This window comes from Moschus berezovskii, chromosome 4 (assembly GCF_049115385.1).
Source record: "Moschus berezovskii isolate FMDL1 chromosome 4, NW_MosBer_1.0, whole genome shotgun sequence".
In the NCBI taxonomy this organism is placed as follows: domain Eukaryota; kingdom Metazoa; phylum Chordata; class Mammalia; order Artiodactyla; family Moschidae; genus Moschus; species Moschus berezovskii.
In genome coordinates this window covers 123,445,437-123,458,196 of record NC_142463.1, presented here as the reverse complement: position 1 = coordinate 123,458,196, position 12,760 = coordinate 123,445,437, and the positions used below count along the sequence as shown (strand labels likewise).

At 46.6% G+C, this 12,760-nt stretch overlaps 1 protein-coding gene across 1 annotated transcript in view; it reads left to right on the top strand.

Moving 5' to 3' along the window:
• The first annotated feature begins 876 nt into the window (after positions 1 to 876).
• GPA33 (glycoprotein A33) overlaps positions 877 to 12,760 on the top strand; it is a 61,091-nt gene continuing 49,207 nt past the window's right edge. Inside the window, exon 1 of the mRNA XM_055402700.2 lies at positions 877 to 1,026. Within this exon, the coding sequence (XP_055258675.2) occupies positions 984 to 1,026 (43 nt within the window). The 5' untranslated portion in view covers positions 877 to 983. The remainder of the gene's footprint in view (positions 1,027 to 12,760) is intronic.

Sequence of the window (12,760 nt, the reverse complement as noted above, 5' to 3'; positions counted from 1 at the left end):
CACCCCGAGCTCACAGAGCGTGACACCAGGGTCACTAGCAGAGTGGACTAAAAGTCATAGCTGGACTTGCCAGCTATGTGACCATAGACAACCCATTTAACTTTTTTGACACTTAGATACCTATCTGTAACATAAAAAATCAAAGTACTCATTTTCCCACTGTGTTCTGACGGGTCCTTCCACAGCCACAGTTTCATTACCTATGTCACTTCCCAGGTCATGCTCCCCATAGCACTGGTGATCTTTAAGTGGGGTGACCAACCATCTCAGTTTCCCTAAGACAGAGACATTCCTGGGACATAGAGCCTTCTGTTTTAACAGTGGGACAACTCCAAGCAAACTGAGATGAATTGGTCGTGGTATTTCTGTCTGTCTTGTTTGATTGTATACTATTTTCCTCCTCAGTCAGATTAGCAGTTCTCTGGGGTAGAGACTTCTGGTCTTCCTCATGACTGTGTCTCTAGCATGGTGTGGGGTGGGGAGAAATGACAAGGAAGGGAAGCAGAGGAACAGATCATAGTATGCCTTGCAGTGTTTCGGCAATTGTGGCCAACACCCTTCTTTTATTACTTTGAAACCCTGGCTCTGAGATCATTTCCCTTTATATTACAAGGTGGCAACTTCCTGTCTCGTATAGGTAAACCTGCATTATAGTGCGAAGCCCAGGACTTTGCCCACTTGCTAAATGGAGACAAGGCAGGGGAAGGAACTGAGAAGGTGAAGAAGGTTCCTGTTGGGGCCTTTGGTGGAGTGGGTGGAGCTGGAGTCCTAGTCCCACAGGTGAGCTCACCTGTCAGTCCAGCTGAGGGGTGGGGCATGGGGCCCAGGCTGGGCAGAGGTAGACAGGAAGCGAGAAACTGTAGGGCTGACCAAAGACTGGGCTGGGCCAGAGGCCGCTGTAGCTTTAACCAGTCAGCCCAGACTGATTCAAGAAGGAGCCCACCAGGGCCAGGCTGGACTTGGGGCAGAGAGGAAGCCAGACCATGGAGGGGAAGATACAGCCTGTGTTGTGGGTGTTTTGTGCAGGTGAGTGGTGCCCAAGGGTGGGCAAGATAGGGGCTGAGTGCTGAGGGTCTCCCAGACACCCCCAGGGAGGGCCTCAAATGACACAGTGTATTCCCTCTGGGCAGAATGACATGTTCAGTTGTTGAAAAAGCAGGTTCCAGGCCAGAATCAGAATTTTTAAATTCTCATATTAGTAAGTAAAATTTGAGCCCATTTCTGGAATGAAGAATTCATGAGTCTCAAAACTATATTTTCTGATTCCAAGTCAAATCATCGGATCAAATATATTAATAAAATCTGGAAATCAGACAAAATATTTAAAATCAGGGTTTTTAAACCCCAGAAAGGCCAGGACGTGTGGATCCAGGATTTGTGTTCACTACCTGAGATTTTGGAGGAGGAAATGACAACCCACTCAAGGAATCTTGCCTGGGAAATCTCATGGGCAGAGAAACCATGGGGTTGCAAGAGTTGGATACAACTTACCAACTAAACCACCAATACGTGAGATTTTAACCATTGCCTTAAACCCAGAGAAAGAGGCACTGGTGAAAGTGGTAACATCGGTATCACATATATGGAAACTGAGGGTGAGAGACCCTACTACTCACCCAATATCATTTACAGGACAAGAGAAGACTAAATCCTTCAAAAAACAACCAATTAGAAAGGCCCTTTCCAAAGGTCAAAGCTCTTTAGCTCTCTTCGTACTCTGGTCATTGAGAACTCAGAACATGGGGAAACCCCACATAATATAAAACAGACATTCATTAATAAAATGGTAGACTCCAAATCAAGTGCTAAGTAGCAAAGTCATTGTGTGAGGATCCATGGAGGGTCTAAGGGTTGGGATGGAGGTCTTGGCGTTAGACTCCTGGCAACTGACAGAAAGTAGAATGAGCAAGGAATTTGAGAGGTAAGGGTTAGGGGGATTTTAGGAGTTGACCATGCTGAGAATCTCATCAGCTTGCAATTTATTATTTATTTTAAAATTTGGCCATATTTTAAAGCTAAAAATATTATTTTTCTTTGAATGAAAGGGTCTTTAAATTCTGTAGTGTTTACAATTGTCAGATATTTCACACACACGATTTTACATAATCCCACAGTAACCCTTTTTCTCCTGCTCCTCTCTTGCCCCTCCTCCCTTCCCTCTCCCCACTGGTAACCACTAGTTTGTTCTTTATCCATGAATCTGCTTCTTTTTCATCTTATTCTTCTGTTTGTTGTATTTTTTAGATTCCACATGTGATATCAGGCAGTGTTCGTCTTTCTCTGTATTAGCTTGCAATTTAGAAATTATTGTGGGCTTCAGGGATCTAGCGAGACTAGGGTGTGTTGTTGACTCCAAGTTCATGTGCCCCAAGTACAATGAGGCTAAATAAACTGAAATACTGGAGTGCAGAAGAGAAAGTTTTACTGCAAGGGCCATAATAGGAGAAGGGGTGGCTCATGCTCAAAAGACCTAAACTCCCCAATAGGTTTCAAGAAAGCCTTTTTAAAGGCCAGGTGAGGAAGGAGAGTTACAGGATGTGTGATCAGCTTGTGCACAATTTTCTGTTTGGTTGATGGTGAGGAAACAGGGTGGTGTCACAGGGGTTAACATCATTCTCAGGCTCCAGTAGCTCTGGGGGCTGCATGCTCACGGTCATCATTTCTTTCATTTGGTAAGGGTTTCAGTAACTCTAAACAACTCAGGAAATGTGCATCAGGTAGTGCTGTCTAGGTTCTTCAGGGAGGAGCTAAACATTCTGTGACTGCTGTGTGTCTAATTTACTGTTTAAATTCTTACCAGTTTTCCTGGCCCAACTGCTACTTTTGCATTCACTCTTGATTCAGACTTTTATGACTCAGGGTAGGCCTGGGAGACCACAACTTTTCCAGAAACAAGGGGCAGGCAGAAGACATGCAGAGAAGGATCTGTCCCATAGGGTCCTGCACAGTTACAGGAGGAGGTGAAGATCTCTGCCAGGAAACTTGGGAGCCCTGAGGCCTGGGAAGTGGAATGGCACAGGGTCTGATTTAGGGCTCACTTTTCCGCTTCTAGAGTCAAGATCCAAACCAGTTGGCTTGCCAGCCCAGGGTGGTTCTCCCAGGTCCCCAGGTTTCCCCAGTCAGTTCAGTTCAGTTCAGTCGTTCAGTCGTGTCCGACTCTCCGCGACCCCATGAATCACAGCACGCCAGGCCTCCCTGTCCATCACCAACTCCCGGAGTTCACTCAAACTCATGTCCACAGAGTTGGTGATGCCATCCAGCCATCTCATTCTCTGTTGTCCCCTTCTCCTCCTGCCCCCAACCCTTCCCAGCATCAGAGTCTTTTCCAGTGAGTCAACTCGTTGCATGAGATGGCCAAAGTATTGCAGTTTCAGCTTTAGCATCAGTCCTTCCAATGAACACCCAGGATTGATCTCCCTTAGAATGGACTGGTTGGATCTCCTTGCAGTCCAAGGGACTCTCAAGAGTCTTCTCCAACACCACAGTTCAAAAGCATCAATTCTTCGGTGATCAGCTTTCTTCACAGTCCAACTCTCACATCCATACATGACCACGGGAAAAACCATAGCCTTGACTAGACGGACCTTTATTGGCAAAGTAATGTCTCTGCTTTTTAATATATTATCAAGGTTGGTCATAACTTTCCTTCCAAGGAGTACCCAGGTTCCCCTTTTTTCCCCATCTCTCCAAACCCAATCTTGAAGCTGTTGGTTGCTTGGGAGGGTCTGGTCAAACTCAGAGGCCCTGCCAGAAGGCCCATCTGACTGGAGCAGAGGGTCCCTTGTCATCAGGCTAGAGGGCCTACTTGGTTCATTCTTTCATCCAAACAGCTCTTTACCAAGCACATAGTCTGTGCAGGAAACACAGGAGTGAGGGGCCTGGAATAAAATGCAGTCATCAGGGAATCGTCTCAGCCATCACATCCAGACCCGAATGATGTGCTTCAAGTCTCGAGGGTAGCAGGCTGAGAGGAAATGACCCCCCTTTCTGGGCTGGGCCAGCGACCTCTGATCCTCTTCTCCAGAGCCTAGAAGTCTCTCTCATGCCTTGCCTCCTCCCCTACACACCCCTGCATTTGCAGTCTGGTTGCAACCCGAAAGCCATGCACGAATAAAAAGAAGGGATTTGGGCTTAGGGAAAAAATAACCCAAAACAAAGCAGACTGAAAAGTGGCCCTAACTGTGAACAGCCTGGAGTAGTACTTTTCACCTCTTCCTGTGAGAAGGCATGTGACCCCTGGGTGAACTCATCCAGTGGAACCAGTTCTTGGGATTGTGTTCAGACACACACTGATAGAGTGTTCTGCCCCCATCCACTTCCCTCCACCCTGCAAGTCTGGCACCAGAGGCTCATCACCTTTGCCTCTGTACTTTATACTAAGGGGAAGGAGCTGGAGCAGTGGAGCCATGGAAGCTGGGCTTGGTGGCTAGCTCTGGGTATATATTTGCCAAGTGGAAATGTTTATGGGTGAAATAGTCATTTCCATGTGTAAGTGAGCAATAAGAGCCTTCAAAAGTCAAACATAAAACTGTTGGGTGACACTGCCCACCATGGCTCAGAGAGGACACCAGAGGAGGAACAGGGAAATTAGGGAGGGCTTTCTGGAGGAGGTGGAAATTAAGCTGGATTTCAGAGGACCTACTGGCTTTCCCCGTTGTTCTGTTCTTCACCTGAACTTGCTCAGTAACCACTAAAATTTTGCTGATGTCTTGGGCAGAGTACCATAACAGAATTAATGAAAACAGGCCCCAGGACTCATCGGATTTTGGGGAATCAGAATAAAATCACATTAGGTCATATGAAGGGTATGCAAACAGAAGGTGGTGCATTCAAGAACTTAAAAACGGTACTTAAACCAACTAAAAGTCAGTATGACAATTCCAAAAACGTCAGTGACACAGTACCTCTCCCTCCCTAGCAGACGCCCCCTCCCGCTTCTCCTCTCCTGTCACAAGCACTTGAGAAGGGCAGGCCCTCTTCCTTAACTGACTTTAGCATGAGGCAAATTAGTTGCCTCAATAAATCTGTTTCTTAATCTGTGAAATGGAGAGGGCAACCTATATTGTATAAAAATGCACATTGTACCTCCCAGTTGGTTATTAGGGATAGCAAATGAGGTTGTCAATGTAAAGACCCTGGATCAGTGCCTGCCACATAATAAGCATTCAATAAATGCCCGTTATTATTGTTGTTGTTATTAGTGTAGGCAAGTGTAAATTATAGGAAAGTAACTAGACTTTGATGATCAACTGTCTGATCACTCTGACCTGGCAGACATCTGCCAAGAAAATGAGTCACTGTGGATGAAGGATTTTGTCACCCCTCCCAAAGGCTGCTAGAGAAAACACTCCAACTTGTGCATAAGACCAAAGCTCTTCCACTCTGGGAATTTTTTCAGCCACCAGACTCCATGAAAGACTTGATATAGTAGAAGGTACAGCTGCAGGAAAAGAGAGGCATGAAGAGGAGTTCACCAAGGGGAAAAAAGTCTCTGAGACACTCTGCCTGGAGTCACTAAAATCTTTGAAGACTTGGTAAAAACATAACCAAACAAAAAACCCTACCTTCCTAGAACTAGAGGAAACCTCAAAGCTTAAATTAGAAAAGCAGAAAGTACTGCTTTTCACCAAGAAATAAGGGAATCTATCATCCCAAAATATTTAAGATGAGAAAAAAAATTTTTTTCTCTCCTCCATCTAAAAAAAAATTTCAATAAGCTCATGGATGATTCATCCATGATGGGTTTTTGTTGGGAACTATTAATAAGTTTCAAATTTCCTTTCTAAAGTTGACAATGCCATTTTAGAATCCTTCCCCAGGGGCCTTTGTTAGAGCTACAGTCCCCAGCAGGAGAATTTTCCTACATAACTTAGATTTGCCCACTCTGAAGTACCATGTTCCTGTTAGTCACACAGGCTTTTGGGAAGCTTCGTGAGACCTTCCCTGTCAGAGGGTGGCATATCTTAGCCTCCTGTCACTTGCATCTCTTAGTCCACACAGTGACCTGGTCCAGGCTCTGAGGTTCACAGGGCTCAATCTCAAACATGTACAAAGATGAGAAACATATAAGAGAGTGGCCTTGTGCCCAGTTCATCTTGACCCCATGAGTGAATGCTTAGTAGCTTCAGTCATGTCCGGCTCTTTGTAACCCCATAGACTGTGGCCTGCCAAGCTCTTCTGTCCAGGGGATTCTCCAGGCAAGAATACTGGTGTGGGTTGTCATTTCCTCCTCCAGGGGATCTTCCCTACTCAGGGATCGAACCTGGGTCTCCTACATCTTCTGCACCGCAGGCAAATTCTGAGAGAGTGGCCTTGTGCCCAGTTCATCTCCACTCCAAGAGGGTGGTATTCAGACCAGAGCCAGTAGTGTTGGCCAGCAAGTGCACTGCAAGATGACCGGGCTGGCCTTTTATCTCCTCCCTGGCTCTAAGCCCTTTGCCACAGCAGACCCCAGGGTGTAACTCACACCTGGAGCCTGGGGAGGGCCTGCTGGTGCCTGAGCACAAGTCAGAAGCCAGTGCTCACAGGGAGGGCTCATGTGCCTGGGAAATTACACTGCCTGTCAGAGATGAAATCAGATTAAATGCTTCAGTCCCAGCTCCAGCCTTTAAGTGGGAAGAATGCAATGAATGGGCACCCTAAGAGTGGTATGTGTGCAATGAGTGATGGTTTAAGGCAGTAGCTGCAACCCAAGCAGCCCATCAGTATCCCCTGGGGAGTAAAAGTACACATGTCCAAGCCCCCACAGACTCTCTGAATCAGACTCTTGAGAGGCAGAATCTGGCCATCTCCCTGTTTATGAAGATTTACCCAAGTGATTCTGATGTGAAAACCTCAGTTCAGAGTTGCCTACTGGACCTTGAGGAAAAATAGGTTTAATGAATAGCTGTCTCTGTGACTGGGGCTGATACCCTGCATGTGATTTGCAGCTCAATTTTGCAGCATTTGGCTGCTTCCCTGAGTTAATGCCCAGCCTCCAAATTGATGTCTTAACTCACACTTTCATATGTATAAAAGTCATCTGGAGATCTTGCCAAAACACAGACTGATTCAGTAGGTCTAGGGAAGGGCCTGGGAATCTGAATTTCTAACAAACTCCCAAGTGTTGTTGCTGCTCCTTCAGGGACTACAGTTTGAAAAACAAGGCTCCAGGGAAGAACTGGTTCACGGGCACAGGTGTGATCCTCATCTTGCCCTTTTGCCCTCTAGGGCCCCATCCCAGGGTCTTGGTAACCGAGTAGCACTGCTTACTGTGATGCTGGCTAGCAGGGAGGAAGCCTGGGGGAAAGTGAGCCTGGCTCAGCAGGTGCTTGTATTCCTGGCATGGTCTAACTCTGATAATCCCTCCCTCCTTCCTAACATACTCTAGTCTGTCGGTCCCCCAAGATACACCCATTCCTGGTTCTCCTCTGGCATTCCTGGGCTAACCCTTTCACATCTCCTTTGCAGCGTCATGCTTCTCGGCCTACCATGAAATGTTAGGATTCTCTCCACTCAGACCCTCATCTACATCTGCATCTTTAGTTGACACTCATTCTGACTGGGCTTCCCTTGTGGCTCAGCTGGTAAAGAATCCGCCTGCACTGCAGGAGACCTCGGTTCAATTCTTGGGTTGGGAAGATTCCCTGGAGAAGGGAAAGGCTGCCCACTCCAGTATCCTGGCCTGGAGAGTTCCATGGACTGTGGAGTAGCAAAGAGTTGGACACAACTGAGTGACTTTCGCTCACTCACTCATTCTGATTGACCCACGTTTGCCCCCATTTTTGTCTTCAAACTCAATCTCTCTCTTGAGCCTTAGACCCATAAATCTAAAAGTATGCGTGACTTTTCAGTTTAGATATCTCAGAATCAGTTCAAACTCACAAGCTGTAAACCAAACCCATGATCTTTGTCCCCACATCTGGGCCTTTTTCAGTGATCTCTACATCAGTTAATGACACCCAATCCCTCCAGGAATGAAAGCCAGAAAAATAGGAGTCATCTGTTACTGTTTTCCATTGCTATGTAATTATCTATTCCAAAACTTAGTAGTAACTTAGAACAATAATAATAAGCATTTATTTTGCTCACAAATCTGCAACTCGGATGGGGCTTGGCAGGGACAGCTTGTCCCTGCTCCATGTGGTGTCAGCCGGGGTGACTTCATTGGGGTTGGAAGATCCACTTCCAAGACTCTGGCTCACTGGCTGGCAAGTAGTTGCTAACTCTGATTCCTCTCTTTGTGAACTTCTCCACAGGGAAGCTTGGGCTTCCTCACAGCATGGTGGCTAGATTATAAGAGTGAACATCTAAAGAGACATAAGGCAGAGGCTGCCAATACCTTAAAGTCTGGACCCAAATATTGACCCAGGATCTTTTACCATACTTCAACCATATTCTATTGATCAAGCAATCACAGAACCTAGGTTCAAGGGAGGGGACATGAGTCCTTTTGATGAGAGGAGTTCCAAGGTATTTTTGGACCATATTTTAAAACCACCATATCACCCTTGACAGCTTTAGCTACAAATTCAAGTCATCACTAAGTCCTGATGATTTTAGCCCTTCAGTATCTCTTAAATCTGTTCATCTTTCTTTTTTTCCTCTGACACCTCTTTGAAGTAAGCTCCCTCTCCTAAGCTACTTCCATAGTCTCCAACTGGACTAGTGAGCCTATTTTGCCCCTTCTATCTGCTGTCCACCCTGAAGCCAAAATGATCTGTTAAAATAAAATTATGACCATGATACTATGCCTACTTCACGCTATTCGGTGATTGCCCATTATTATTAGGATAAGACTCTTATTGTGAGGATAGCTTCTCCTAACTCTTATTTAGACTCTGTAAACCACTGGCACATTCTTCCAAATCCCAATATTTCAGCACCTAGAATGTCTGTACACTTTTGATATTACAAAAATGTTTGCCACATTACATCTTGCACTTCTTGGTCTGGAAAAATACTATCATCAAACCTCTTTGTAGTGTCAGTACCTTCCTTTTTTTCTGGCTAACCTTGAAGTATCACAAGTTCTTTCTCTCCATAAAGCCTTTCCAGGTAACTTTAAGCCACATTGTTTTTTTTCCTGATTTGGCTTTGAAGTCTCAATCCCTTTTTTTTTTTCCCTGTCTGATTTACTGCCATTTAACCTTTCATCCATTGTGGGACCTGTTTGCCTAAGCAGCATGGGTACAAGAACTACTGCTTATATATATATATATATATATTTTTTTTTTTTTCCTGTATCATAGTTGCCAGAACAAGTGCTCACAATCTATTTGTGAACAATATATTTTGGTTTTCCAGTATCAAGTTATAGTTTTCTGGTCCTCTTTTTTTCTCCAACTCTTTTCATTGGGCTCTCTCCTCAGATATAAAACTCCCTTTGATTCCCTGGTGGCTCAGATGGTAAAGCATCTGCCTGCAATGCGGGAGACCTGGGTTCGATCCCTGTGTTGGGAAGATCCCCTGGAGAAGGAAATGGCAACCCACTCCAGTACTCTTGCCTAGAAAATTCCATGGATGGAGGAGACTGGTGGGCTACAGTCCATGGGGTCGCAAAGAGTCGTCCACAACTAAGTGACTTCACTTCACTTCACTTCACTTAATCCAGTTAGGGTATCCATCTTACCAGGCATTCTCAGATACTATTATTGACCTTTAAATTATGAGATTCTACCATGTGTGCTAAACATAAACAGCTAGATTCTTATCCTTGATGATTGATTTTGAGGCTGTTCTGCCTACTTATCTCCTTTATAATTTTTCTCTCTGTCCCCTCCAAATCTAAGTTAACTTTCTATCTGGACAACTTTCTCAAACTAGGCTTCTTTCCAACCAGCACCTGACCTCTAACGAGCCCCACTGCCTCTGCCAGTGCCCATTTCTAAGCCCTCTTTTCTTAAGTGGCCTCCAAAAGCCTAGGGAGGCCACGCAAGTTCCATTCCTGCAAGGCTACTAGCATCCTGTGGGCCAGATGTTGCTGCTGCTGTTGTTCAGTCGTCCACTTGCGTCCGACTCTTTGTGATCCCATGGGCTGCGGCATGTCAGGCCTCCCTGTCCCTCACTATCTCCCAGAGTTTGCCCAAGTTCATGTTCATTGCATCGGTGATGCCATCCATCCTCTGATACCCTCTTCTCCTTCTGCCTTCGATCTTTCCCAGGGACTTTTCTAATGAATCATCTGTCTGCGTCAGATGACCAAAATACTGGAACTTTAGCTTTAGCATCAGCCCTTCCAGTGAATATTCAGGGTTGATCTCCCTGAAGATTGACTGGGGGCCAGAGGAGGATGGGCTAAAGGAAGATGGGCCCGAGGGGCTGGCACTGAGGAGTGAGAAGGGCCAGAGAAAGGGGTCCAAAGACGGTGGCGACCATTATGCCCACGGCTGAGCTCCTAGCTCCACACTCTGATCAGAGCCAAGACTGCTGAGCACAGGAAGTGGGGGCCTTACTTTCAGCATCAGGACCTGGAAGTGAGCTTTGCTGTGACACAGATGTGGGGCGAAGGGCACTGAAGAACAAGCGCCTTTGGACCACCCACTTGGATTTGCCTCTTTCATTTCCAAATTGGAAGTATCTTGCAAACTATGCTGATGTCCCAAACAAGCAGTAACATCCCAAGCAGTAATTCACTGCTTGTCCCTTTATGCTCACCACCAGGTTCCTTGGGTTGAAATCAATCATCATACTCAATTTGTGACAACAAAAATCATAATGAGCAGGATATTGTCAACCAAACCAGGAAACTTTGATAAGAGACAGTGGCTGAGAGCATAGCAGCAGTGCCCTCCTTGTGAAGACTGGGATAAAGCTTTGTAGCAGCAGATCCTGTTTGTCTGGGTTACAGTCAGCTAACATAGTAACACAGCCCTGCAAGCGACATAGTTACGGAATGTAAGCTCTACCTGGCTGCACACACCCACGTTCTCAAGTCTCTGCCCTATGTCCCGTCCTGGAAAAACAATGGGAATGCACAGTAACGAATATCTATCTCATCAAATGCCAGACTGGAGAGGACTCTTGCTTCTTCCTGCTATCAGTACGTTCTTCATTTTCCTCCTAATTTAATTATCTAAAGATAAACATCAGTGATTTTCAGACTGACAAGTGCTCACTCATTCAATGCAAGAAAGAACCCTCATACTCAAAAGAACTGTTTCAAATAGATGTAGATAGTGAAAACACACACACACACACAAACCCTCAATTGCTGTCATGGCCTGTTAGACTTGGGCCCATCCCACATTTCTGACTACAGTGGGGGAGGTGTAACTTTGGAATTGCTTTCTAGGAGAGTCCTGAAGGGTGAAGTCTGGCAGATAGCAAGAATTTCCTAAACTGCCCTGAGGGCACAAGTATGAAGTTTGTGCTTGGCCTCTGTCTATTTGGGAGGGGAACCCGCCCCCCCCAGCCCCGACGCACCCCCGCTTCCACTGCTGCACAGCGGCTGGCTTCAGTTTCTGGATCGTGGCCCACCTTCTCCTGTGCCCTGACCTCTACACGCTTTTCTCTCCTCCTCTCACCTCTTCCCCTTTTTTCTTGTGGTTCCCTCCTGCCCATCCTCCAGTGCCAGCTCAAAGGGCCTTTCCTCAGGACAACCTCTCCTCATCCCCAGATCCTCTATTATATGTCATTGACTGTGTGCCACTGGTTACCATGATGGTTTTACATTTATCTCTGTGATTGTTTATTTATTATCATTTGACTCACGAAGAGGATCAGATACCACAAGGGAGCTGTGTCTGTCTCTGTTTGCCATTTTCCCCCAGAGTCCTGCAGAGGCCTTGGAACACAACTGTCCAGCAGCCATTTGCTGAGTGGGTGTCAATGAATGAGCACCCACCCCTTTGAACCTCAGCAGGCAGCAAGCTGGTTTGCTTTCACTGTTCCCTACCTGTCTTTCTTCCTTTGCCTTTACGCTATCCTTCTCTCCAAGCCTCAATTTCCTAACTGCATTTTTTTTTTTTTATCAACATTTATCCATCCTGCATCCTCTTTCTAGGAATGGATGGGTGAGAGGGGCTAATTAAGGAAATGGATCTGCCCTGCAGGTTAAAGGAGGAGAGTCACTCGCTGTGTCTTCCCTCCCTCCCATGCAGCACTTGCATTCCTGGGAAGATCCCCTGGAGGAGGTCATGGCAACCTACTCCAGTATTCTTGCCTGGAGAATCCCAAGGACAGAGGAGCCTGGCAGGCTCCATGGAGTTGCAGAGTCAGACGTGACTAAGCACGCGCACACACACACACACAGAGCCTTCACTCAATGGTGGGAATTTTGGTATTGAGACAGCCAGTGGAGAATATATTTGACTTGGAGGTAGAGTTCAGCTGCTCCTCAAACCACTCCACCTTGGCAACACTCAGGTTTTGTTCCCGTATCCCTAACCCCTGACTGTTGAGCTTGTCTCTGCTCCCAGTGTATGCTGTCCCTGGATCACCCTCTCTGCCCAGGGCACCAACTGTCACACTTGGAACCTGCCTCCCTCCTGCGCTTTCTTTCTCTCCTGCCAGTGACCTTTGGGCTGCTTCCTTGTCCTCTGCCCTGGTGAGTCGGGGATGCCATAAACACCTGGCATTGGCAGAACGCGGCGACAGTCAGACGCCCCCACACTGAGAGCGAGTGCAGCGGTGAGGGCAGAGCGCCTGTCAGAGCTCACTGCTTCACTCCTGCCCACCGGCTGGCCTCTTTCTGCACTCTTGGGCACAGGTACCTCTTGCTGTGGGCAAGGCTAGTCCTCCACCTTTGCCCATACCCACCCAGGCAGGGGTTGTGCTCCAG